At 40.8% G+C, this 24,797-nt stretch overlaps 1 protein-coding gene across 2 annotated transcripts in view; it reads right to left on the reverse strand.

Annotated features, from left to right (window-relative positions):
* Window positions 1–8,071: 8,071 nt before the first annotated feature.
* Window positions 8,072–24,797, reverse strand: part of TET2 (tet methylcytosine dioxygenase 2) — a 202,318-nt gene continuing 185,592 nt past the window's right edge. For both annotated transcript variants that reach the window (XM_033956759.1, XM_033956768.1), the window contains exons 8-10: window positions 24,084–24,221; window positions 15,080–15,434; window positions 8,072–10,914 (exon numbers count right to left, since the gene is read on the reverse strand). In XM_033956759.1, coding sequence (XP_033812650.1) covers window positions 9,503–10,914; window positions 15,080–15,434; window positions 24,084–24,221 — 1,905 coding nt within the window. In that variant the 3' untranslated portion in view covers window positions 8,072–9,502. The remainder of the gene's footprint in view (window positions 10,915–15,079; window positions 15,435–24,083; window positions 24,222–24,797) is intronic.

Raw genomic sequence — 24,797 nt, forward strand, 5'->3', positions numbered from 1 at the left:
ACAGCTTCCTCAGAGAACCCACTCTCGCTGCATGACATTCAGGAGAAACTTCATCATGACTCTTGAGTCTCTGTCTTCCAGTTAAGAAGTTATTGAAAAGTTAAAAAAAAAGTTTTTTTCTTTTCACATATATTTAAAATGGACTTTTGAGCATTATAGTTCATCTTGAAAATCTTATGTAAAAAAAACATTTAATTAACACAAGATGGAGCAATGATAGACACCGTGAAACACATTTGAGGGCTTGTCCCTGTTTGTGATTTCCGTACCACCATTCAGTTCTGAGCTCCGCTGGTTAGCTTAAACAAGCATTTATTCATGTACATATAGGGTTGCCAACTTTTGACAGAGAAAACCCAGACACCAGCCCCACTTCATGCCCCACCTTTGTCCTGCCCCCCTGTCCCACTCCAAGTCCCTTGCCATACTTAACTTTCACAACCTTCCTGGCAAAGACTTCACTTGTTACAGAATACCACAGCTGGATTAATTTTTAAAAGTAAGGAATTTGCTCATATAACTCCTTTATTAATCCAGCCTCACTGGCTGCATGTGGAAACCCAAATTATTTTTTCAAATATCTTGCTTAGTTAATAAAAGACAGCCTGGGCCATCTTTTAAAAAGCTTTGTTGTACTTCAAGGATACTTTGGGTAAGTTAAGCGTCTTCATTTCACTTATTTCACTTGATATGCCACACTAGGCCTGGAAAGCCTTCAAAGTGGTTTACAAGGTTAAAAACCAAGATAAGGAAGAAACAAGATAGAAAAGGGCAGGAGGGAGGAGGTGAAGAAAGGGTAAAAAAGGATGGGAAATGGAGAGAGAATAAAATAAGTTGAAGAGAAACCAAGAGCTAACGGAAAGCCAAAAAAAGCTAAGGAGTAACAGAGGAACTTGAAGGTTTCATTGAAAAGAAAGATATTGAGAGAACTTTAAAATAGGGTAACTGAAGTTTGAGTCTTAAAGCCAAGAGCTTGTATAGGTATGTGCGACGCAAAAATGGAAGAAATAAAATAAATAAAATAATGCAAAAGGAAAGTGAATTCCAGAGCTTGGGTTCAGTAAAGCCAAAGGCTATTTCTCAAGAAACTGTGAGATAGAATTATGAGGGAAATGATAAATGGAGCGTAATTGGTCAGAGGAGTGGAGGATTTGGGAGGGAGTATAAGGGATTAAGGCCCAGATTCACTAACCTGCCCGATCGGGCCTGATCTAGGCAGGTCCTACAAATTCTGCAAAGTTAAATATGCAGATGGGGTGATTGGAGGAAAACCCCCATCTGCCTGCCCGGATTGCTGGTGTGCGATCACCGCATATGCGCAGACCATCTGCTTTCCCTGCAGATGGTCTGCGCATGCATTTTGTGTCCATGTTTTTTTTTGGGGGGGGGGGTTTCAGACTCCCCATCAGCAACTCTCCCCCTCCCACCAACAAGTCGGTCACCAGACCGCACGGACCCGCCGCTCCGCGCTCCCCATGCTCTCACGAGCCTCGGCTCGCTTTGCCATTTTTAAATTTTTTTAATTGAGCCCATGATTTTTCCCTGCTTAAAGCCCACAGGTTAAAACCACGGGCACACAGTGTGGGGCAGAGCAGGGCGGCATTCGGTCACTTTTTTAATGAAAAATAATGCATTTTCACCCTTTAATTTTGCAGCCACAAGCGAGAGACCTCCCACCCAGACCAGAGCAGGGCGCCATTTGGGGCGAGCAGGCAGGAGACATGGGGCAGAGCAGGGCAGCATTCGGGGCGAGCAGGCAAGAGAGATTGCAGAGCATGGCAGAGAGCAGGGTCAGAAAGATGTTTTCGACTGGTCCCCAGCAGTTGCTTCTTTAGTTGATCAGCCAGCCCAGTTGGATGTGAAATTTTGTGTTGTGAATCACGTCCCTGCCTACTTTGCATGCATTTCACATCATTTGCATGCACGGATCAGAGGATGGTCAGCAGAGAGGTAAATGAATTGGGCCAGAAGAATTTTGGTCACTAAGGGGTCACAAACCGATCAGTACATGATCGGTTTGTTTTGTGAATCTAGCCCTAAGAGGTTAAAAATGTAGAAGGGGGCTGAAGGAAGCCAGCCTTTATATAACAGAAGGAGAATTTTGTATTTGATGAGTGTCATGACAGGAAGCCAATGTTCAAGATGAAGGGGAGTGGTATTTTCAAAGTGGAGTATGTTGTGAATAAACTTAACAGCGGTTGATTGAATCAATTGATGATGCTTTAGGGAGGATAATGGAAGACCAGCATATAAAGACTTGCAGTAGTCTAGACATTACAAGGGCAATGATCAAAGTATGAATAAAGAAGAGTGAAAGAATTGAAATGAAGACCTTGATATGTTTCTCTTACCATACCATACTATACTGATTCTTGTATGCCACAAATGTTGACTAGGAATCATTGCGGCTTACATAATATTAGAAATGATACAGAGGTAGAGATCACATCCCTCTTGCCAGCCATCTATGTAAGGTAAGGGGGAGAGGGCAGGGTTGCCGGAGGCATGGGGAAGGGGGGTTGCATGGCAGCAGGAGAGCATGGGTACCTCTCCCACTGCCAGGGATATGTGGGGTTTTTAGTGTCAGTGACACGGCAGGAAAGAGTGGGCATCTCTCCTGCCAAACTTCAAATTTTTTTAAATTTGTGTGGGTGTGGGAGTCTGAGCTGTCAAGCCTTACTTTCCTGTCAGTGCCTGAGCCAATCAGCGCTGAGGCACTGATCAGAAAGTAAGACAATGACAGCTCAGACCTGTTGGTAAATTTTGGATGCAAATGTGGCACAGCGAAGTTAGAGAATCACTCTGAGATTATAGAGAATCGCTCGAAGTGATCATTTCATTATTAATGATCTGGTTGTACTACATTTGCATGGCAGTATCGGAGACTGCTAGAAAACTCGGAAAAGACCTCCCTAAGCCATTTTGATAATCTCTATAATACGTGTACGCTAAATCAGCTGGAACCTATTTAGCAAGTACATTAAAGGCAATTTTTTGTTTTGAGAATCTGGCCCTGAGTCATGGGAGTGGGACTCAGGTCAGGAGGAGTTTATATGCCCTAGAGTGGAGTTACTTAGAAAGGTCCTGTAGGAAGAGTCCTGCAGAAAGGTCCTGCAGCCTGAGACTAGAGATCATCAGAAGGAGAGATCTTCCCTAGCTGTGGGTTGAGGAAAAAATCTGGGAAAGCAAAGTGGCCCTTAAATAATTGTGAAAAAGACTGGCAAGGTGAGACATTTGCTATCTGCTGGCAGAGGTAAGCCTACCTCTTATGCTGAATATATGTGGACTTTGTTCTGGAGCCAGACCATGACACTTGACTAGATAAAGACTTTGTTTTTTTGAATTGAGAGATCACTTTTCCTTTCCCTGAGCCTCTGAAGTAACAAGACTCAGGTTTATGAACTAATAAAGAGGGTACTATCCCATTGCAGAATCTGGGCTCTCTCCAACTATTCCATAAGCAACTGAAAACTTGGCTCTTCTCTAACATGTAATTCTATTTTCCCCCTTAGTCTTCCATTCTATATATAAGCTCATGTAAACCTTTTCCTTTCTCTTCTTATATTTTAAGTTCTTGTAAACCGTGCCGAGCTCTACTTCCGTGGAGAGGATGCGGTATATAGTTTAGTTTAGTTTTTTTTTTTTTGGCACCTTTCATGTGTGCCTGTCTGTGTGTGCACAGGCTTCACCCTAAAATTTGATCAGACTATCACACCATACCATAATAAAACTAAATCCCAGGACTCAGAGAAGAACAGCCTAAAACACCAATACACCACCTAGAGGGAAAACTGAAAAAGCAAGACTGCTACAAGATTTCCATTCAGAACCTACATGCTAGCAGAATCTTGGTCACATGCATAAGTCTTTTTATATTTCTCAGTTTATTTAATTCCCATTTTAAATTCATTTATTTTCATTGGTTTTATATGTACTTTTCAGCCATTCTATCCAGTTGTAATCCCTATGGTATCCCAGAATGTGGTTTTTATACTTTTAGGTAACGTATGCTGGTTTCACACAGATTCCTTATTTATCAGCGCCCCTATCTGATTCACTTATTCTATATGTTCACAGCTCTTTTGGCATTAGCCTTCACATTGGGATGCATGTTTTTAAATGTATCCACATTTTTTAAGTGCATTCACCAGCTACTCAGCATTTGTTGGTCACACTCCACATTCTTTCAAAGTAGGTTCACCATCACTAACACTTTTTGCTCACCGTCTCACAATCACTAAATTTTGCTGTTACCATTCACACCTTCCACCTTATAGAATACATATCTGTTGACATATTCACATTTTTATACTAGGACCCCTGAGGAAGGAGTTTCTTTTGAAACACGGACCATGTCGGGTCCCGGTTCATCACTCTTTTGGACCATATCGGATACAAAGGGCCAGTTTCTATAAACTGTGCCTAACTCGGTGGGTGCCCAGAATAGAAGCACCCTCCCCCCTTTTATTAAGCCGTGCTGCCAAGCAGTGCAAGCTAAATGCCAAGCTGCCCATTCTGTTCCTATGGGCAGCTTGGCATATAGCTTGTGCTGCTCAGCAATGCAGCTTGATATAAAGGGGGTAAGTTGGGCACCTAGATTGGCCAGACTGGCCGATCTATAGGTACATTTTATAGAATCAGAGCCTTACTGCTTACAAAATGGATGGCTCACATGGTAACTTTTTTTAATGACCACATGCTAAGGGCAACCTTAGCACATGGCCATTAATTAAAAAAAAAAAAAAAAAAAAATTGAGAGAGAGAATTGGCCACTTTACAGCTGCATAAATATGGTCTTAGCACATGAGAAGACGTCAAGTAAGGGTGCTCTAGACTACTTTTTATCACAGTTTAGTAGAAGGACCCCAAAGAGACTTGAGTGCTGTAGGTTCTTAATGAGAGCAAGTTAAGTTCCAGTGCCCCTAAAACTTTGGTCTTCATTCAGTTCTTGAAGACCACCAAATGGTTAGGTTTTTAGGATACTGAAATATGCAGGAGAGAGATTTGTCTACAGTGGAGCCAGTAAGGAAGCCACTCAGCGCCAAGCAGCAGCACCAAATCGCGCTCCTGCTCAGTGCCGTTCAGCAACTGAAGAAACCTGATCTCACAGCAGCCGGTTAGCAGCAGGGCAGGAGCTTGGAAAGCTTGCTCCTGACCGCTGCACCTCTGGACCACCAGGGATCGGCAGAGGAGGTACGAGGATAGGGCAGGGAGGGGGGACAGGGTGCAGAGCCTGGGAGGGAGGGAGGGTGCAGAGTCTGACAGGGGAAGGAAGGAAGGGTATTGGGTGCAGAAGCTAACAGGGGAGGGAGAGAAGGAAGGGTGCTGGGTGCAGAGCCTGACAGGGGACGAAGGGAGGGAATAAAGGGGGCTGGGAGCAATGCCTGACAGGAAGGGGGCTGGGTGCAGAACCTGACAGGGCAAGGCACTTGAATATTAAGCTGCCCGATTTATATTCGAATCAACCATTTTTCCTCCTTTTTTGAGGGAAAATGTGGGTTTCGACTTATATTCAGATCAACTTATATACGGTATTAAAGCTCATAATTGAAGCCAATTTACTAATTAACTCCCCCCCCCCCCATTTCTACAAAACTTCGCAAAAGGTTTTTAGCACTGGCCGGTGTGCTGAATGCTTTGCTCTGATACTCATAGAGTTTCTATGAGTGTTGGAGCAGCACAGAGCATTCAGCATGCCAGCCGGTGCTAAAAAACTCTGGCGTGGTTTTGTAAAAAAAGGGGGGGGGATAAGTTAGGTGTCTAAATTAGGTGCCTATCTTTAGGTGTCTTTTATAGAATTTCCCTCATAGTAGATGTGCTAATTGATTAGTGCAGGAATGCCTACTGTTCCCCTGACATACCGCTTAGCATGCACACGTAGCAATTACCACCTTTTCTCTCCCCTTCCTATCCCTCTTACCTATCCACCTCCTCTCTCTCCCTCCTATTTCTCTCTCCTCTTACCTCTCTTTACAGTCGCCTTTACAGAGCCTGTATAGGTATGAGCGACACACAAATAGAAGATTAGATTAGATTAGATTACCGCAGAACGTCTGAGTGTATCTGTGGTACTCCATTTTAAGTTGTATTAGGCACATGTTATGGCCTAGTGCATCTTGGTAAAATGGTTCCTTTGACTTTGCTCATTGTACCCTTAATTTTATCCAGCTTGGATTCATAAGTACAGCCCATGTTCTATCAAGGGATACACAAAAGCACTAAAAGGTTGAGTGCATTAAATAAATATAGATTTTATTAAAAACAGCCCACATCTCAGCATTATCAGGAATGGTATAATAATAAACAGCTTTCAAATAACTTGCATTCATTACATTACAATATTTACAGTATTTATAACCATTTTCAGATTTTACAAGACAGACCAACAGCTCATGAGAATGAACAAATTTTTAAAAAAGAAGCTGAGAAACACACAGAAATCTGTTACCTTAGTGTCACACTGCAAAGTTTCCTATACAAGTTTACCACCAGCTTTAGAAGTAAACTGTGCACTGTTGTGCATTAGCCCAAGACAAGAAAAGTTGTTCAAGTAAAGTTGACACTATCCAGAAGCATCTTCAAGTATGACTGTAGTCAACCTGATAATCCTATACAAATTGATATAGTTCCGCTTCAATCCATCAAGGTTCCTCTGTACACCAAAATTATATGTTATCTGCATCATGAAATCCTCTCTACAAAGCATCCCACTGTATGCCAGCAGTTTGACAAATGCCAGTGTACGTATATGGCAATTTACACTGAATATTTTTACAAATGGCATAATGCAAATATAAGACCACATCTATTCTTCTCGCCCCATTAAATGAAAAATATAAGCATATAATGATAAAGATAAAATCATTTCTAGTTACTGCATTCCTTTTTAAGACTTGGAACATTATTTTGAAAATAAAATCCACTTGAACATTTTAAAAATGTTTGTGTTTATCGTGGGCGTGACCACTGTCTGCTAATTTAAACAGACAATATTATAAATATTTGATCAAAAAATAGAGTACAATAAAAAAAAGAAAGGCCTCCTCTGATTGGTTATAGATCATTTACAATTCTGGTTGGACACTTTAAAAACATTATTGTAGAATCAAACTCATTATTGCACAGAATGCATCTGAGTAATGGAGATTTATGCAAGTGTTTAGGGAAGCTGAATCGCAATCTGTATCTTTTACACTATTTAGTTTTTCAAAAAGTTTTCAGCATACCGCTACTAAAAAAAATGTAGCAAACTGTCACTTGCCAAACCCCTGCTTTATCACCTTCCCTTTAATCAGCTCAGTGCATTCAGTATTTCATTACTGTTTGTACAATTTTGTCTGAAACCATTAGAACATTCCAAACTTTATCCACGATTCCTACAATAAAAAGAACTAAAAATATTATAAAACCAGTTTTTGTTACATACATTGGTTTAAACAATATTTGAATGAGGATTTGAAGGGGGGGAACCCTCCAATTCCCCCAAAGCAAAAGAGCCTAAAACAGCTTTACATAAACTCAAGAGGGCATAAGGAAAACACAAACAAAAGATCCCTGATTTATTTTTTTATTTTTTGTTAATAAAAGGTTGCAATTCAAGTTATATGTGCCTAGGGTGTCAAGTACTGAGACAAAATAATATGTTTTTGCTTTGTTTGTTGTTTTGCTTCTCATATTTTCCTCTATAGGCTTTAGGAATACAATGATGGTACTGCGTAATAAATGTTCACTTCTCTTTCAATATCCTATTGCCAAACTAGTGCTGAGGTTTTCGACAAGTAGGAACAACACTCACACCTGTGGAACACCATTAGCTCACATTGTCACTGCTGGGTATCAGGCTGAGTAGCACCATCATGGAATCCGCTCCAAACAATAGGGGTTATTTTTTTTGTTTGTTTTACAGTACTAAAATACTAAAACAGTATGCTAAAAAATTTGTTTACAACTTAATTTACTGTACATAATTTCTCTTAATATTTTTTTATTTTTTACAAACTAATGGTTTAAAACCAACACAGCAAGCCAGCTGCCTGTTTATATATATTTATATAATATGTATATATAGATCTTTTTTTTTTTTTTTTTTTTTGTAACGGAATCACATGTAACTAACCCTGTTTCATTCATTTTATGTGGGCATCAATCTGTTCTATCTTCCTGGTGAAGAGGATCTATAAACTAGGATGTTATAGTTCTCTGTGAACAGAAGTTATTACCTCTGCATGAGCAGACTGTAATTTTGGTACGCTTTGAGGGCTATGAATTTCCGTAAGAGGGTATGGATTGAAGCTAATATCAGTGTCCTGCCTGCACCATGTGGTTATGATAAAATCCTGTTGTTTAAAACTGTAGCAATCTGAGCACTATACTGGTCACGATTAGCTGTTTTATAGTACACCTGTGTGAGATGAGCACCAGAAATTGTGTTTATGCACTCAGGGTATTCCCTTTATCCAGTAGGTCCCATTTTGACCAATGGCTGTTTGTATGAAACACTGTAAGTAGGCAAGAATAGCTAAACGTAAAGTCCTATGTTAACATAAGACATAAAAACTGCCATACTGGTCCATCTAGCCCAGTACCCTGTTTCTAATAGTGGCCAAGCCAGGTCACAAGTGTCTGGCAGAATCCCAGATTTAAAAGCAAACTCTTGTTTTAATGTTTTCAGCACCTTAGAACGTTTGCAAATGTTGTGTTGTGTAAGATGGGACTTAACTGGATGAACACAATACCCAGAGGCCTTTGCAAGTTTATACAGTATTCTAAACCTTTAAAATTGTTTAAATAAGTTTTAAGCAAGGAGATCCCAAGCTGTTTAAGTGCATTATAACACATAATTATTCATATTGTAACTGTTACCAAGGCATTATTAGTTCAAATCGACAATAAAGACACAATTCAAGATCAATAGCACCATGTTCCTTTTAGAATCTCCAAATGAATTCAGTGTTTTACTGTCTGTTCTACATATTCTAGGTGTATCTATTTTGCTAAATGAATCAAAAATGAATTTAAACTGAATGTTTAAAAACCCACAGTTCCAGTATACCAGAACTTCAGCACCAGATGTTATTTTTCAGATTTCTGATATTGTAACACCATATTACTCTGCTTTCTTGCTTCATGGCTATGCAAACTTGGTATCATGAAAAGTGGTCACAGATGTGCAAAGCTAAAAGAATATTACTTTGCAGACTGTTTCTTCCAATAAGAGAAACAGTGTTTAGGATGCATTTTTGAACACTTTTTTGCATAGGATGCTTTGGTCTTGTGTTCCCTTTATATCGTCTGTGACCACTTTAAATCAGTGGAAAAGATATTCAATGATAAGGTTACTTCTTTTTTTTTTTTTTTTCTTGGCTATTATTTTTTTCCCACTGACTTATATTTGGGAAAAAAAAAAAAAATACTGTTTTCCACCTTCCTTAGAAAACTAAAAAACAACCAAGAAATATTCTATATATAACATTTGCTTTGAATGAGGTAACCAACATAGCTGTTAAATATGCCTGTTGTAAGGCCCTGTAACCCGTGTAAAGGCATACGGAGATGTAATAACTGTTGAGTTTGTGGTTATTGACATGGTCCTTTCTGAGAGACATTTGATGAAACGTAGGTAGGATGACTCAGAGGGCTCCCGTTTTGCTCTTTTGTGGTAGGATTTTGGAGGCACATAGTCAGGGCCATACTTTTCACACTCCTCCTCCTTTTCTCTGGCCCTCTCAGCCATTTTTGCCTCCCAGAGAGTCAGGCCGTGTTTTGGTTCATTCATACTTTTGTGCTGGTAAAACACAAGTGAGATCCTAGTGGGATGGTTCCTGTTGGGATTTTTTACCGGGGTTGTGGCGTGGAGCTCCCGCTTTGCACATTCAATGAGTATTGACCCATGAGATGGAGCTACTGCCACCCCACCGATGTCTGAATCCAGAAAGTTGTGCTCACTGTCTGACCAGATCTCTTCAGGATCTTCTGGTGCAGCTATAGGGGTCTGAGGCAGCTTTTCAGGAATATTAGCACCATTCGTTATATTTAATCCCTCCTGGGAAGGAATAGTCCAATCATGGTTGAGAGCTGGAAGCATTTTAGAAATTCCATTAGCTATATGTGAATTAATTTCATTGGTTATGTGGGAATTAATTTCATTACTTTTATTATTCAGATATAGTGAATTAGGGCTACAAAACATGCTCACAGGTGACTGGTTCTCAGGGGCTAGGTATGGGGGTATATGAGGAAGATAGTCACCATTTTTGTTTATAGATGCATAATCCAAACTTGGATTACTCTGTTTCAATCTAGCAGCCATTTCCATGAAATGGGAACTTGCTTGATGAACAGAGCAAGGGTTGAAAGACCCAACACTGTGCATATTTGATCCAATATTGCAGCCACTGAAAGCGTCAATCTGCATATTCTGGTTCCCATAGTTCCAGAAACTGGAACCATAGCACTGGTCATTCCCAAACCTTTGCCGATACAGAGTTTCAATGGGTGGCAATCTCAGCTTCGTGAGTGGCTCCTGGCTCTGATATTTGTACAAGTCAAGGGGCTGGAGGTATGAAGAATAGGAGCTTAGGTAAGAAGAACAGTTATCCATGGATATGCTTCCATTACACTGGTAACCAGAGTATTGGATAGTTTGATTTAATGAACCTGCATAAGGATTTATCGGAGCAGAAGTATTCAAGTAAGTGCCTAGAAGATGAGAAGGAGTGCTAAAAAGGTTTTTAGAACTTGATCCTGCAAATGGATCAGTAGATTGTGAAGGGCTCTGATAAGGGTCAGATGAATTAGGAAGTCTCGAGAAAAAGTTTGCAGGACTTGAATTCAGAAAGGAATTGGTGGAATTTGATTGAGAATTATTTGACGCACTGTGTTGTAGCTGCTGATGCTCTTGTTGCATGGTTGGTCCTGAAAATTGCAAGAGAAAGTATTAAAGACTAATAATAATAATAATTTTAAGTAAAAGGCATTAATCAAATAACATCAAGGGAATAATACCATTTTGGATAAGATTTTAAAAACAGATGCTTTAAATGTGAAATGTGTGCCTCCACTACATTAAAGTCCCAGAGGTTGGTCTAGTAAAGGCCCCCTCGTGATTTTCCCCACAAGTGTTGTTTTGTTTTACCGACCCTCAGAAATGCCACCAGCCACTCAAATATATTTCATAGTGGTTGGATTTATACATTAAATCCTCGCCGGGTCACTTTAACTATGCTTTCCAATTTTGTGAATGTGTTGTTTCAAAAAGTACAAAAGTAAAACTTTTATAAATATATAGCTAATACTTAGCTTAGGTGGTCCATTCTAAGGGATCTTGTCACCGACATGTTTCACCCTGGAAGGGTTTCATCAGGGTTGTAATCCCTAGAACATTAAAACTCATATTATTAACACTAAACCCATTCAAATCTCAGTAACCATTCACCTCAAAATATAAGTAAAAATGTTACCTCTGCTAGAATTGGTTTCCCACGACGCGACCACTCCGAAGATTTGTAAAATGGCCACGGCGTGTATCAGCTGTGTATAAATAACTCCCCGCCAGGCTGTCAGAACCGCCCCCAAGCGGAGTCAGCCAAAAGCATGCTGACATCAGCATGAGGGCGGGTCGACAGCCCGCCGAAGGAGGGGGAACTTTTAACTGTTACAGAAATTTTCTTAAAGCACTCCCTCCATTTCGCATTAATCAATAAAAGGTAAAAATACCCTGGCGAAACCTCATATAAGTGTTGACCACTCCAGTTCCAAATTTAAACCCAGAGGGGTAATTGTGTTAAGGCAGTAAATCCACCTTTGTTCCAAGAAATTTACTTAGCCTCTAGATCGCCTTCCACCCCCTGCACTGTCAATCTATCTATTATTCTCCACTTGATCTGATCCACCACATGTTTTTTGCGATCCAATGTTGAACAAGGGGGGCTGACAAGGATTCGGTACTGATCCGCGATTTGTGTTCATTTAAGCGTAGATGGACCGGACGCTTAGTTCGACCTACATACACTAAGGGACAAGAGCATACTATTATGTAAATAACTCAATCGGATTTACAATTGGTGTTTTCTCAGGCTTGGATGATTCTACCAGTTTGGGGGTCTTGCGGATCAGTACCGAATGGAACTGGAGTGGTCAACACTTATATGAGGTTTCGCCAGGGTATTTTTTAACTTTTATTGTTTAATGTAAAATGGAGGGAGTGCTTTAAGAAAATTTCTGTAACAGTTAAAAGTTCCCCTGCCTTCGGCAGGCTGTCAGCCCGCCCTCATGCTGTTGTCAGCATGATTTTGGCTTACTCCGCTTGGGGGCGGTTCTGACAGCCCGGTGGGGAGTTATTTAAGCACAGCTGATACACGCCGCGGCCATTTTAAAAATCTTCGGAGTGGTCGCGTCATGGGAAACCAATTCTAGCAGATGTAACATTTTTACTTATATTTTGAGGTGAATGGTTACTGAGATTTGAATGGGTTTAGTGTTAATAATATGGGTTTTAATGTTCTAGGCATTACAACCCTGATGAAATCCTTCCAGGGTGAAACATGTCGGTGATAAGATCCCTTAGAATGGACCACCTAAGCTAAGTATTAGCTATATATTTATAAAAGTTTTACTTTTGTACTTTTTGAAACAACATATTCACAAAATTGGAAAGCATAGTTAAAATGACCCGGTGAGGATTTAATGTACAAATCCAACCACTATGAAATATATTTGAGTGGCTGGTGGCATTTCTGAGGGTCGGTAAAACAAAACAACACTTGTGGGGAAAATCACGAGGAGGCCTTTACTAGACCAACCTCTGGGACTTTGATTGACATTCATTTTTCCACCTAATATTTCCTTAAAAAACTCCAATCAACATCAATTGATTATATAACCACTACATTAAAGACACTGCCTTTATTTACTATGATGGATGAAATGTTGGACCAGCCAAGAAGAGAATATGGTGAAAGTTGTTTCAGTGTGGTTGGTGTGCATGCCTTATAAATGCAAAATCTAGAACCAAAAAGAAAACATCAAGAATATCTCCTGTTCCCCTAAGGTGCCCAAGAAAATAGATATATCACTCATCTTTCATTTAAAAAAGGCTGCCTAGGGAGAAAGCCATGGTCTCTGTTCATTTTGCAGCAATAATTCCTGGCAGGTGTAAAGAAGGGTAATGCTAATTGAGTGAATTGCAAAGGAAGAACTAAAAATATGCAAAATTGTTTGTCAAATGAAAAATATCAAATGATTAGGCCGGGGGTTGTTTCGGGGGTTCTGGCAGGAGGGAGTGGTCATCTCTCATGCTGGCAGATTTGTGGTGGGGTTCGGGGGTTCCCTGGTACTGCCGCTCAGCTGATCGCAACAGATAAATTCTCCTGTCATGATCAGATCAGTGGCAATGTGATTCTCTAAATGGTGCCTGTGACATGGATGCCATGGGGTGACAAGGGGTGACATGGTGTGGTTAGGCAGGATTAACGGACAGATGAGATTCTATATAGGATGCCCGTGTGTGATTCTCAAAAGCTGCTTAGGTGGCTGTTGAGACTGGGTGTCGTATACAGAATCAGGCCCTAAATGCCATAGCAATGTCTGTACCGGTGTCAGCCATCACTGAAGCTTCTAGAAAGCCATCTGCTCAGTGCTGTTATTGTTTCAAATGGACTCGTTTCACAGTTTGGTGCAATAACAAATCATTGGATCCAATCTCCTTTCCTCTTCCATCAGTTCAAGATGACCTTCTACATTTAGCTGACTCTAGTCTAAAAACTACTTCAGTCAGAGTTCATCTCAGTGCCAATAGAGCTTTTCACAATCAACTTGACAAGAAGCCATTGTCTGTACACCCTTTGTTCTTAAGATTCATGAAAAGCATTCTCCATACCAAGCCTCCAATTAAACCTCCTCCAGTGGCTTGGGACCTTAATGTTGTACTTTCAACTCTGATGAAGCCTCCTTTTGAACATATTTCAGCTTCATCTCTGAAACATCTAATTTGGAAAGTGACATTCCTTGTAGCTATCACGATTGTACGTCAAGTCAGTGAACTTCAAATGCTTGTATCAGATCCACCTTACACAAGATTCTACCATGACAAGGTAGTTCTTTGAACTCATCTGAAATTTCTCTCAAAAATCCTCTCAGAATTTCATCTAAACCAATCTATAGTTCTCCCTGTCTTTTTCCAAAACCACATTCTCACCTTGATGAAGCTGCACTCCACATATTGGACTGTAAACATGCTCTTTCCTATTACTTGGATCACATCAAACCTCATAGGGCTTCCGACTCAACTGTTCCTGTCATTCAATCCTAATGGACTAGGAGCTCCTATTACCAGGAGAACCATCTTCACATGGTTTGTGGACTGTATCTCCTTTTGTTATGCTCGGACTAGGCTGACGCTTGAAGGTTGCATTATGGCACAAAGTTTGAGCAATGGTAACTTCAGTAGCGCATCTACGTTCCAGCTGGGCCTCAATTCATACATTCACATTCTACCCAATGCCTGGACATTCATTCCAGAAGGGATAGTTGGTTTGGCCAAACAGTTGTACAAAATGTATTTTCCACTTAGAAGCCAACTTCTCTCCAACCCTGTTGTTTATGGCAGGCTCATAGTAGTTGTCAATAATCCTCTTCTCAGAGGTATGATCCTGGCAGCTAGGGAGTTCTCATATGAGAATATACTGCCTGCTTGTCCTTAAATAAAGTGAAGTTACTTACCTGTAGCAGGTGTTATCTGAAGACAGCAGGCAGATATTCTCACAACCCTCCCAGTTCCCCCGTTTGGCTTCTTAGTTTTGTAGCTGAACTGATGGTCCTGCGAGCTGGCAGCGGGCAGGAAGCCACTCGTTCATGCGTGGTAAGGGCAGCTCGAGATTTTTTCATTTTAAAAGTGACAGTATACTTTTGCACTCTCTGTACTGGATGACATCACCCATGTGTGACAATATCTTCCTGCTGTCCTCAGATACCATCTACTACCGGTGAACATCTTCACTATACCGTCTGTCTTACATGCCTGACTTGCAATAATGGGGCTAAAAACCTGGTGGCTATCTTCAGACTTTGCTTTGAGGCCTACCTGCTAACTGCATAGGAGGAAGTGTGGCCTCAGAGGTGGTTGGCTTGTAGCGGCTTGGTTTTTCCTTTTCACCTTTGCTGGCACCATTTTCCAGAGCTGAGAGCTTTTCTGCTGCCGCTTTCTTGGCTTCCAGTTTTTTTTGCCGGCATGTCTTGATGGGCTCAGCCAGCATCCTCACCTTCCGACGAAAGGAGCTCAGCACTTGGATGGTGCCATTCTTTAGCTTCTCCTCTTGGCTTTCTGCATTTCCAAATTCATCCACTGTGGAGATTTTATACAAGGGTAGCACATGAAGCTGCTCATCTTCTGGTACTTTGCCAATTTCACGATTGTCTTCTCGAGTTAGTGTGCATACCTGTATGGAAAAATAGATCTGAATATTAAAGTATTTATAAACAAAATAAGAATTTTTTTAACTTAATTAATTTTCCCCCTCATAGAATTCTATGAGCATTGGAGCAGTTACCACCGCTGGTGGCACTAAAACCCGCACTAAGCATTAGTAAAGGAGGGAGTTTATTTGCTGATTTGCAGTGGTCTCCTTAACATATAATACTACACCTCCACCGATTTGATCCACCCTGTCACTACAATATAACTTGTACCCTGATATGACAGTGTCCCATTAGTTATCTTCCTTCCATCAGGTCTCGGAGATGCCTATTATATCTATATTTTCATTTAGTGCACTATATTCTAACTCTCCCATCTTGTTTCTTAGGCTTCTGGCATTTGCATACAGATATTTCAAACAGTGTTTGTCAAATCTATTTACAATTTGCTTAGCAGTTGGCATAGATAATTGCAATCTTTAAAATCTTTTTTTTACTCAGCTTTTTGAGCCCATGTCCTGCACACAGTTTATTTCCAACTGGCATTTTTATCCACATATCTTTACTATAGGACTTCATAGGGACCCCTGAAGAAGACATTCGGTCCAAACACGGACCGTGTTGGGTTCAGGGTCCACAGCTTTTCAGCAGACATTGTTTTTGTTTAATCTTTAAAATCAGCCTGCTCTGAATTTAAGGAAACCTGGTCTACTGTGGCCTGTATTGCAATCTCACTATCGGAATGCTCTGTCTTCCGTTTTATGATGATATCTTTTAAAGATACCTTGTCTCGAACCATGCTCTTTTGAGCAATTGTCGGACTTCCCCCAGTTTCTAGTTTAAAAGCTGCTCTATCTCCTTTTTAAATGTTGATACCAGCAGCCTGGTTCTACCCTGGTTAAGGTGGAGTCCATCTTTATGGAATAGGCTCCCTCTTCCCCAGTATGTTACCTAGTTCCTAACAAATCTAAAATTATCGTCCCTGCACCATCACCTCATCCGTCCATTGAGACGCCAGAGCTCTGCCTGTGTGTGGAATAGGGAGCACCTGCATGTGGAATAAGGAGCACTTCTGAAAATGCTACTTTGGCAGTTCTGGATTTTAACTTCTTACCTAAATTTGGCTTCCAGAACCTCCCTACTGCATTTCCCTATATCATTGGTACCCACTTGTACCAAGATAGCAGATTCCTCCCCAGCATTGTCTAAAATCTTATCTAGGTGATGCGTGAGGTCCGCCACCTTTGCACCAAGCAGGCAAGTTACCAAGTGATCCTCATGTCACCAGCCACCCTGCTATCTACATGTCTAATGATTGAAACTCCCACTATAATGGTTATCCTAACCCTTCCCTCGGTGCAAGAAGACATTGCATCCCCTGGTGGGCAGGTCCTGAATACAGGGTTGCCTCCTACTTCACAAGGGTGATGCTCTAATTTAAGAAGACCTCCCTCTACCAAAGCAGCACAGAGGCTGCCAGACCGGAGGTGAGTCTTTTCTACAATGTCCCTGTAGGTCTCCTCTATGTACCTCTCTGTCTCCCCACAGCTCCTCCAAATATGCTACTCTGGCCTCAAGAGATCAGACCCGTTCCCTGAGTGCTAGGAGCTCTTTACACCGAGCATGCACATAAGACCTCTTACCAACTGGAAAATAATCAAATATGTGACACTCAGTGCAAAAGACTGGATAGCCCTGTCTTGCTGCTGGATTGCTGGTTGCATCTTAATATTGGTGACTTCTTTCTTAAGTTGCTTTGAGAATTGGAATATGTACTCTAAGTTTCCTTAAGATTGTTAGTTATATGTTAGGTTATGGTAATGTTTAATTTTTATTATTATTTTGCAATGCTGTAATTGGTAAGTAACCCCCATGGATTTCTCAGACAATTTCTTAAGAGCTAATTACTAGCTAATTATGTTTGTAGCCTTCTAATTAGTTATCATGTTGGAGGAGTCTAATATTGTTTTGTTTTACTTTTTATTTATATATACATTTATCTTTAACAAGCAAAACACCTGTAGCAAGCAAATCAGAGTATACATTTAAGGGAAAAAAAACTTTAAAAAGAAGGAAATCCATAACACTCTTCCATAGAACACTAATAAAGGTGGGGGGGGGATAGGCTAATAGTTAAGGAGAACAAAAAAGGAAAAAACTTTCTGGAAAAAGCATCAAACTGAAATTCCATTGGTACATAATAATTCCTTCATATAATCTATGATGCTTCAACATTCCTAGAGATTTTCTTCATTTCTATAAAGGTCTTTGCATGTGCCGGATCAAAAACAAACCATATTTGCCACCTAGGTATCTTACTAAGCATTTACAAGAGTAAGCCAACAAATATGAGGCACCTAATACCCATGTTTCCTCTCTCAAAAACAAAAATGTCTTTTTTCTATCTTGTGTTATTCTAGTCACATCTGGATATATCCAAATCATTTAACCACAGAACAATATTTGAGAATTTCTAAAGTACAATTTCATTATTGCATTAAAGTCTTGTTAAAAAACAAATGATACCAAAAGCGTTGCACAAAGAGATACTTCAAAGAGTTTTCCAAAACGGTAGATAGATCTTGCAAAACATTTTTATCCTCTTGGGCCTGAATTTCCTCCTACTGAGGGCCCTCTAAACTTGAGGAAACAGGTAAAAAGTAAATCTTATTAATAGGAGGAATTGCAGTGGGGGAGGGAAACTCAATCAAATACTTTTAAAAAGATCCATAGGAGGAACTTCAAAAGGCTTAGGAAAGTCCAGAACCCTGAGGCTTAATCTTCTATTGAAATTCTTTATTTATTCCAATTTCTGATGTATAAATGCATTATCCTTAATTATGGTAGCCACTATCCCTTTTAATTCTTTTATAATTAATCTCAGGGCCTCTTTTACAAAGCCGTGCTAGCGGCTGCCGTGCGGCAACAGCCCCAAAGCCGTTTAAATCTCTATGGGCTTCGGGGCCATTACCACAACGGCCCACGCTAAACAGCTTTGTAAAAGAGGCCCTTAGTCTGTTCGCTGTCAGAGGAATAATATCTTTTTTAAATCTTCCAAAGTTTGGGAAAGTCCATCGATCTTTCCCACAAGCTGAGAAGTATCTTGGGCAGATTTTAACATTGTAGTGTTAAGTACCTGAATGGCCTTCCAAATGTCATCCAAAGTCACCACTGATCCTGTTAGATCAGATAACAATCCTTCCCCCCTCCCATTAGCACTTGATTGTTTGGGTCTAGCACCTCTGCCTGAGGGTTGTTTCCCAGAACTCAGGGCTGTTAAGGAGCCATCTGCTCTAGCCCAAGTCACTGTCATATCCCTGCCTGGTTCAACTTATGTGGTTAAGTGTTGAACACCATATTCAACCAGATTTGTAACAGCCAGATGCACAGATCCTGATTCTTAATGTTGGTGCACAGACTTGACCCGGCATTGACTATCTGAGCATAACACTGGTAGTGACCATTTTAATACTGAATGTCACCTGACTGAATATTTACCCCTTAGTTTTTAAATCTCTAGGACATTAAAAGGTATGTATTCAATTATAGGGTCTTAAGTTCTTTTGCCTCTTGCCCTTACATAGGAGCTTGTCCCCTACTACTAGAGGTGCCTGTTGCATTTGAACCCAGTACCAGCAGAAACAAGTGTGACTTGGAATCACTCTTGCTCTGGAAATCCCTAGGGATTGGGAGAAGTAGGCCTGGGGAAGGTCTCTATGCAGGTATGTGTTCCTGGACTCTTTAGGAAGGGGGTCTGTACAGGGGGTTTCAGGGGGGGTCTTCAAGGGGAGTCTATTTATTTATTTATTTATTCAATTTTCTATACCATTCTCCCAGGGGAGCTCAGAACGGTTTACATGCATTTATTCAGGTACTCAAGCAGTTTTCCCTCTCTGTCCCGGTGAGCTCACAATCTATCAACGTACCTGGGGCAATGGGGGGATTAAGTGACTTGCCCAGGGTCACAAGGAGCAGCGTGGGTTTGAACCCACAACCTCAGGGTGCTGAGGCTGTAGCTTTAACCACTGCGCAGATGGATTATTTTCTGGAGGATGGAGAACTACAATTTAGCTCTAGCCCTTTTAAAATGCCACCCAGAAGCATGCAATTAGTAGCATGACGCTCTCAGACAGGAAAACTAATGCCAATTTTAAGCTGGCATTACCTTTCCTGGAATAACACAACTTGTGGTATTCACCGCAAGATGCATTATTCATTTACATAATAATTCTCAAGTTTAAGTTTTCTCAAGTTTATTTAAAAATTTGATTAAATCGCTATATTGTATTTCAAAAGTGATATACAATTTAAAAATCAGGGTAACAACAACACTCAAATCACACTAGACGTAGACAGTACCAAGCATACATAAGGTAGGCGGGTGGAACGACAATAAATTAAGAAAAAGAGAAACATAGAAGGTTAGAACAATAGGGAAGGTCATTGTTTCCATTTGAATTTCTTTTTAGAAAAGAAATAGCCTCTAAGGATTCAAGATTCAAATGCATCCTTATAAAGCCAACATTTCAGTGCTCCTTTGAACCTATTCAGTATTTTTTCTTCCCTAATATAGGTCGGCAGCGAGTTCCATATTTGAGGAGCCATGACAGAGAAGATTGTATTTCTCCGTGTGTTAATAAATCTTAAATGGGTGTTTTATATCCATTTTGTTTCTCATGGTAACCTAAACTTACTGTTCATGCATTATAGTAATATAATGCATGATATTGCTATTTAACAGACAGGGCACTAGGTGTAAGAGTAATCACTTCAATGTTGAACTTTGAACAGACTATCTGTGGTGTCAGCTTTAATTCTGTGGAGTTTTGGATTTTTTTCTGATTCTGATGTCCATTGCCATGTAACATGCATTAAAAAGCAAATAATATATACTATTGCCTTAGAATACCTTAACAACTACCCTCTTTATTACACTGAAAGGTAGGTATTAGATTAATTGGAAGGTCTTAAATTATTTTATGTAAGATTAAATTTAGTTGTTATAGCCTTGAAAGATTAATAGATAAGTGTTGGATTGATTAGAAAGTCTTACATTGTTGTGCCTCAGTTTAAATTTATTTGTTACAGGCCTATAACATGAAAAGTTAGGCATTAGACTGATTACAGCATCTTTAAATCTTTTGCCTAGTTTAATCTCTTTTGCTATCCATTCCTCCAACAAATCTCTAAATTTATAGTCAATTATCCCAATTAAGAGAACAAAAGGAAAGTTTGTCACCACAGAATATTTTCACAGCAAGTGCTTAGATTCAGGTCTACCATGGAGGATTTTTAATTTGTAGACAAAAAGGAAATAGAACCAAGGAGCCGGGAGAGACTTAGGGGTACCAGAAGCAATAGGTGAAGAGTGGCTGAATAAGAGAGTAGTGACTGTTCTCTGCTCTGCTCCAAGCTTACCACCCCACTTTTTCTTCCCTGCAAGCTACTTGGAAGGGAGATGATAGAGTAGAATGCCCCTGCAGCACTATAGTCAGAAAACAAATGGTGGAATTGCGTGCCAGGCCATTCCCCCACAAATTAAGCCCTGCTACCATGTTTTTGTACCTTAGTCTCAACGGAGCTGTTCGCTTAAGTAGCCAATATCCAAGCGACCGAAATGCAAGGGACCTGGGGAGAGGAAGAAGCGATATGGATTGCTCTGAAAAGAGAAGATGGAACTTCTATCTACGTGGGTGTAGTCTACAGACCTCCGACTCAATCGCAGCAAATTGATAAGGATCTGATTGTGGATATCCAAAAGTTTGGAAGGAAAGAGGAGGTTCTGCTGTTGGGAGATTTCAACCTGCCGGATGCGGACTGGAATGTTCCGTCTGCGGAATCGGAAAGAAGTAGGGAGATTGTGGATGCCTTTCAAGAGGCTCTGCTCAGACAAATGGTGACGGAACCCACAAGGGAAAAAGCGATATTGGATCTGGTCCTCACAAATGGAGAGAGTATCTCTAATGTTCGAGTGGGTGCTCACCTGGGTAGTAGCGATCATCAAACGGTTTGGTTTGATATAACGGCTAAAGTGGAGAGCGGCCGCACGATACTTAAAGTCCTAGATTTCAAACGTACGGACTTTAATGCAATGGGAAAGTACCTGAAGAAAGAGCTGTTAGGATGGGAGGACATAAGAGAAGTGGAAAGACAGTGGTCTAAGCTGAAAGGAGCGATAAAAATGGCTACGGACCTTTATGTGAAGAAAATCAATAAAAACAAAAGAAAAAGGAAGCCGATATGGTTCTCCAACCTAGTGGCTGAGAAAATAAAGGCGAAAGAGTTGGCGTTCATGAAATATAAAAAAACCCAAGAAGAGGAGAGCAGAAAGGACTACAGGGTGAAACTGAAAGAAGCCAAGAGAGAGATACGTTTGGCGAAGGCACAGGCGGAAGAACAAATGGCTAAAAATGTAAAAAAGGGAGATAAAAATTTTTTCAGATATATTAGTGAAAGGAGGAAGATAAAAAATGGAATTGCTAGGCTAAAAGATGCTGGGAACAAATATGTGGAGAGTGATGAGGAGAAAGCAAATGTGCTAAACAAATACTTCTGTTCTGTGTTCACAGAAGAAAATCCTGGAGAAGGACCGAGATTGTCCGGCAAAGTTACACGAGAAAATGGAGTAGATTCTGCGCCGTTCACGGAGGAGGGTGTTTATGAGCAACTTGAAAAACTGAAGGTGGACAAAGCGATGGGACCAGACGGGATCCATCCCAGGATACTAAGGGAACTCAGAGAGGTTCTGGCGAGTCCTATTAAAGACTTGTTCAACAAATCTCTGGAGACGGGAGTGATTCCTGGGGATTGGAGGAGAGCGGATGTGGTCCCTATTCATAAAAGTGGTCACAGGGATGAAGCAGGAAACTACAGGCCGGTGAGCCTCACTTCAGTTGTTGGAAAAATAATGGAAGTGTTGCTGAAAGAAAGGATAGTGTATTTCCTTGAATCTAATGGGTTACAGGATCCGAGGCAACATGGCTTTACAAAAGGTAAATCGTGCCAAACGAACCTGATTGAATTTTTTGATTGGGTGACCAGAGAGCTGGATCGAGGACATATGCTAGATGTAATTTATTTGGATTTCAGCAAAGCCTTTGATACAGTTCCTCATAGGAGGCTGTTGAACAAACTTGAAGGGCTAAAGTTAGGACCCAAAGTGGTGAACTGGGTCAGAAACTGGCTGTCGGACAGACGCCAGAGGGTGGTGGTTAATGGAAGTCGCTCGAAGGAAGGAAAGGTGACTAGTGGAGTCCCTCAGGGTTCGGTGCTGGGGCCAATCCTGTTCAATATGTATGTAAGTGACATTGCTGAAGGGTTAGAAGGAAAAGTGTGCCTTTTTGCAGATGATACCAAGATTTGTAACAGAGTAGACACCGAAGAGGGAGTGGAAAATATGAAAAAGGATCTGCAAAAGTTAGAGGAATGGTCTAATGCCTGGCAACTAAAATTCAATGCAAAGAAATGCAGAGTAATGCATTTGGGGATTAATAATAGGAAGGAACCGTATATGCTGGGAGGAGAGAAGCTGATATGCACGGACGGGGAGAGGGACCTCGGGGTGATAGTGTCCGAAGATCTAAAGGCGAAAAAACAGTGTGACAAGGCAGTGGCTGCTGCCAGAAGGATTCTGGGCTGTATAAAGAGAGGCGTAGTCAGTAGAAGAAAGAAGGTGTTGATGCCCCTGTACAGGTCATTGGTGAGGCCCCACTTGGAGTATTGTGTTCAGTTTTGGAGACCGTATCTGGCGAAAGACGTAAGAAGACTTGAGGCGGTCCAGAGGAGGGCGACGAAAATGATAGGAGGCTTGCACCAGAAGACATATGAGGAGAGACTGGAAGCCCTGAATATGTATACCCTAGAGGAAAGGAGAGACAGGGGAGATATGATTCAGACGTTCAAATACTTAAAGGGTATTAACGTAGAACAAAATCTTTTCCAGAGAAAGGAAAATGGTAAAACCAGAGGACATAATTTGAGGTTGAGGGGTGGTAGATTCAGGGGCAATGTTAGGAAATTCTACTTTACGGAGAGGGTGGTGGATGCCTGGAATGCGCTTCCGGGAGAGGTGGTGGAGAGTAAAACTGTGACTGAGTTCAAAGAAGCGTGGGATGAACACAGAAGATTTAGAATCAGAAAATAATATTAAAGATTGAACTAGGCCAGTTACTGGGCAGACTTGTACGGTCTGTGTCTGTGTATGGCCGTTTGGAGGAGGATGGGCAGGGGAGGGCTTCAATGGCTGGGAGGGTGTAGATGGGCTGGAGTAAGTCTTAACAGAGATTTCGGCAGTTGGAACCCAAGCACAGTACCGGGTAAAGCTTTGGATTCTCGCCCAGAAATAGCTAAGAAGAAAAAAAAAAAAAAAAAAATTTTTAAATTGAATCAGGTTGGGCAGACTGGATGGACCATTCGGGTCTTTATCTGCCGTCATCTACTATGTTACTATGTTACTATGTTACATTCCTGGCAATGATGTCACTTCCTCTCCCATGTTGGGAAATTATTTTGTTCGCCTCACACAAAACTTTATTTGTCAGGTGCCTTTAATTGAGAAGTGCCTTTAAATGCTATGAGCAGGATATTCAGTGCTCACTTCCAGTGCAACGGACCTAGTGCCTGAATATAGGTAATGAAATAGCAGGCCTCAGTGTACATTATCCTGGACTTACCACTGTACTTCCATTCTGCATATTGTGCAAATCTCTGTGAGAATGAGCACAAAAATCCAGACAGGCAGTGACCCCTGAGAATGGACGGCCTTCTTTTAAACCCAGACGACAGTCGGGAGCTCGGTATTCATATTCAATCTGAAACAACATTAAAAACAATTATATATGTACAGTACATGTAAACCTTCAAGACAATCAGATAAATTACAAATACCAAACATGTTCTTCCCCAGTAGCTAATGCATAGAAAAGCCCAGGTTGAAATCCAAAATATTGCTAATATTCACAGGCTGAAAAGAAGGAAGAATTGCTCTGCAAAATTCAGTCCCTGCCTCTTCACTCCTCTCCTTCTTTCACTAAAAGATTCTGATTCAGAAAAACAATTTGGATATTTCTTGCCAAAGTACCTGTGGTAGAATCTAATGTAATTCCCAGCTGAAGGCTTAGCTTTAAGTCCAAGCACATTGTGCAATAGTACACTTAAAAAAGAGGATTCAGTGGGTGTGGACAAATGAAACTTGATTCATTTGCATTTATCCCCACATTTTCTAGCTATTTAGATTTTTAGAGGGGTTTCTTCCCCACATTCATTTGAAAAGAAATAGTTTACTGTTTTACTATAAATTAACCCCCTCCTTTACAAAGCCGAGCTAGCGATTTTAGCGCCGGCCACCTCGCTAACAGCTCCGATGCTCTTAGAATTCCTATGAGCAT

The sequence above is a fragment of the Geotrypetes seraphini genome, chromosome 1 (assembly GCF_902459505.1).
Source record: "Geotrypetes seraphini chromosome 1, aGeoSer1.1, whole genome shotgun sequence".
Taxonomy (NCBI): domain Eukaryota; kingdom Metazoa; phylum Chordata; class Amphibia; order Gymnophiona; family Dermophiidae; genus Geotrypetes; species Geotrypetes seraphini.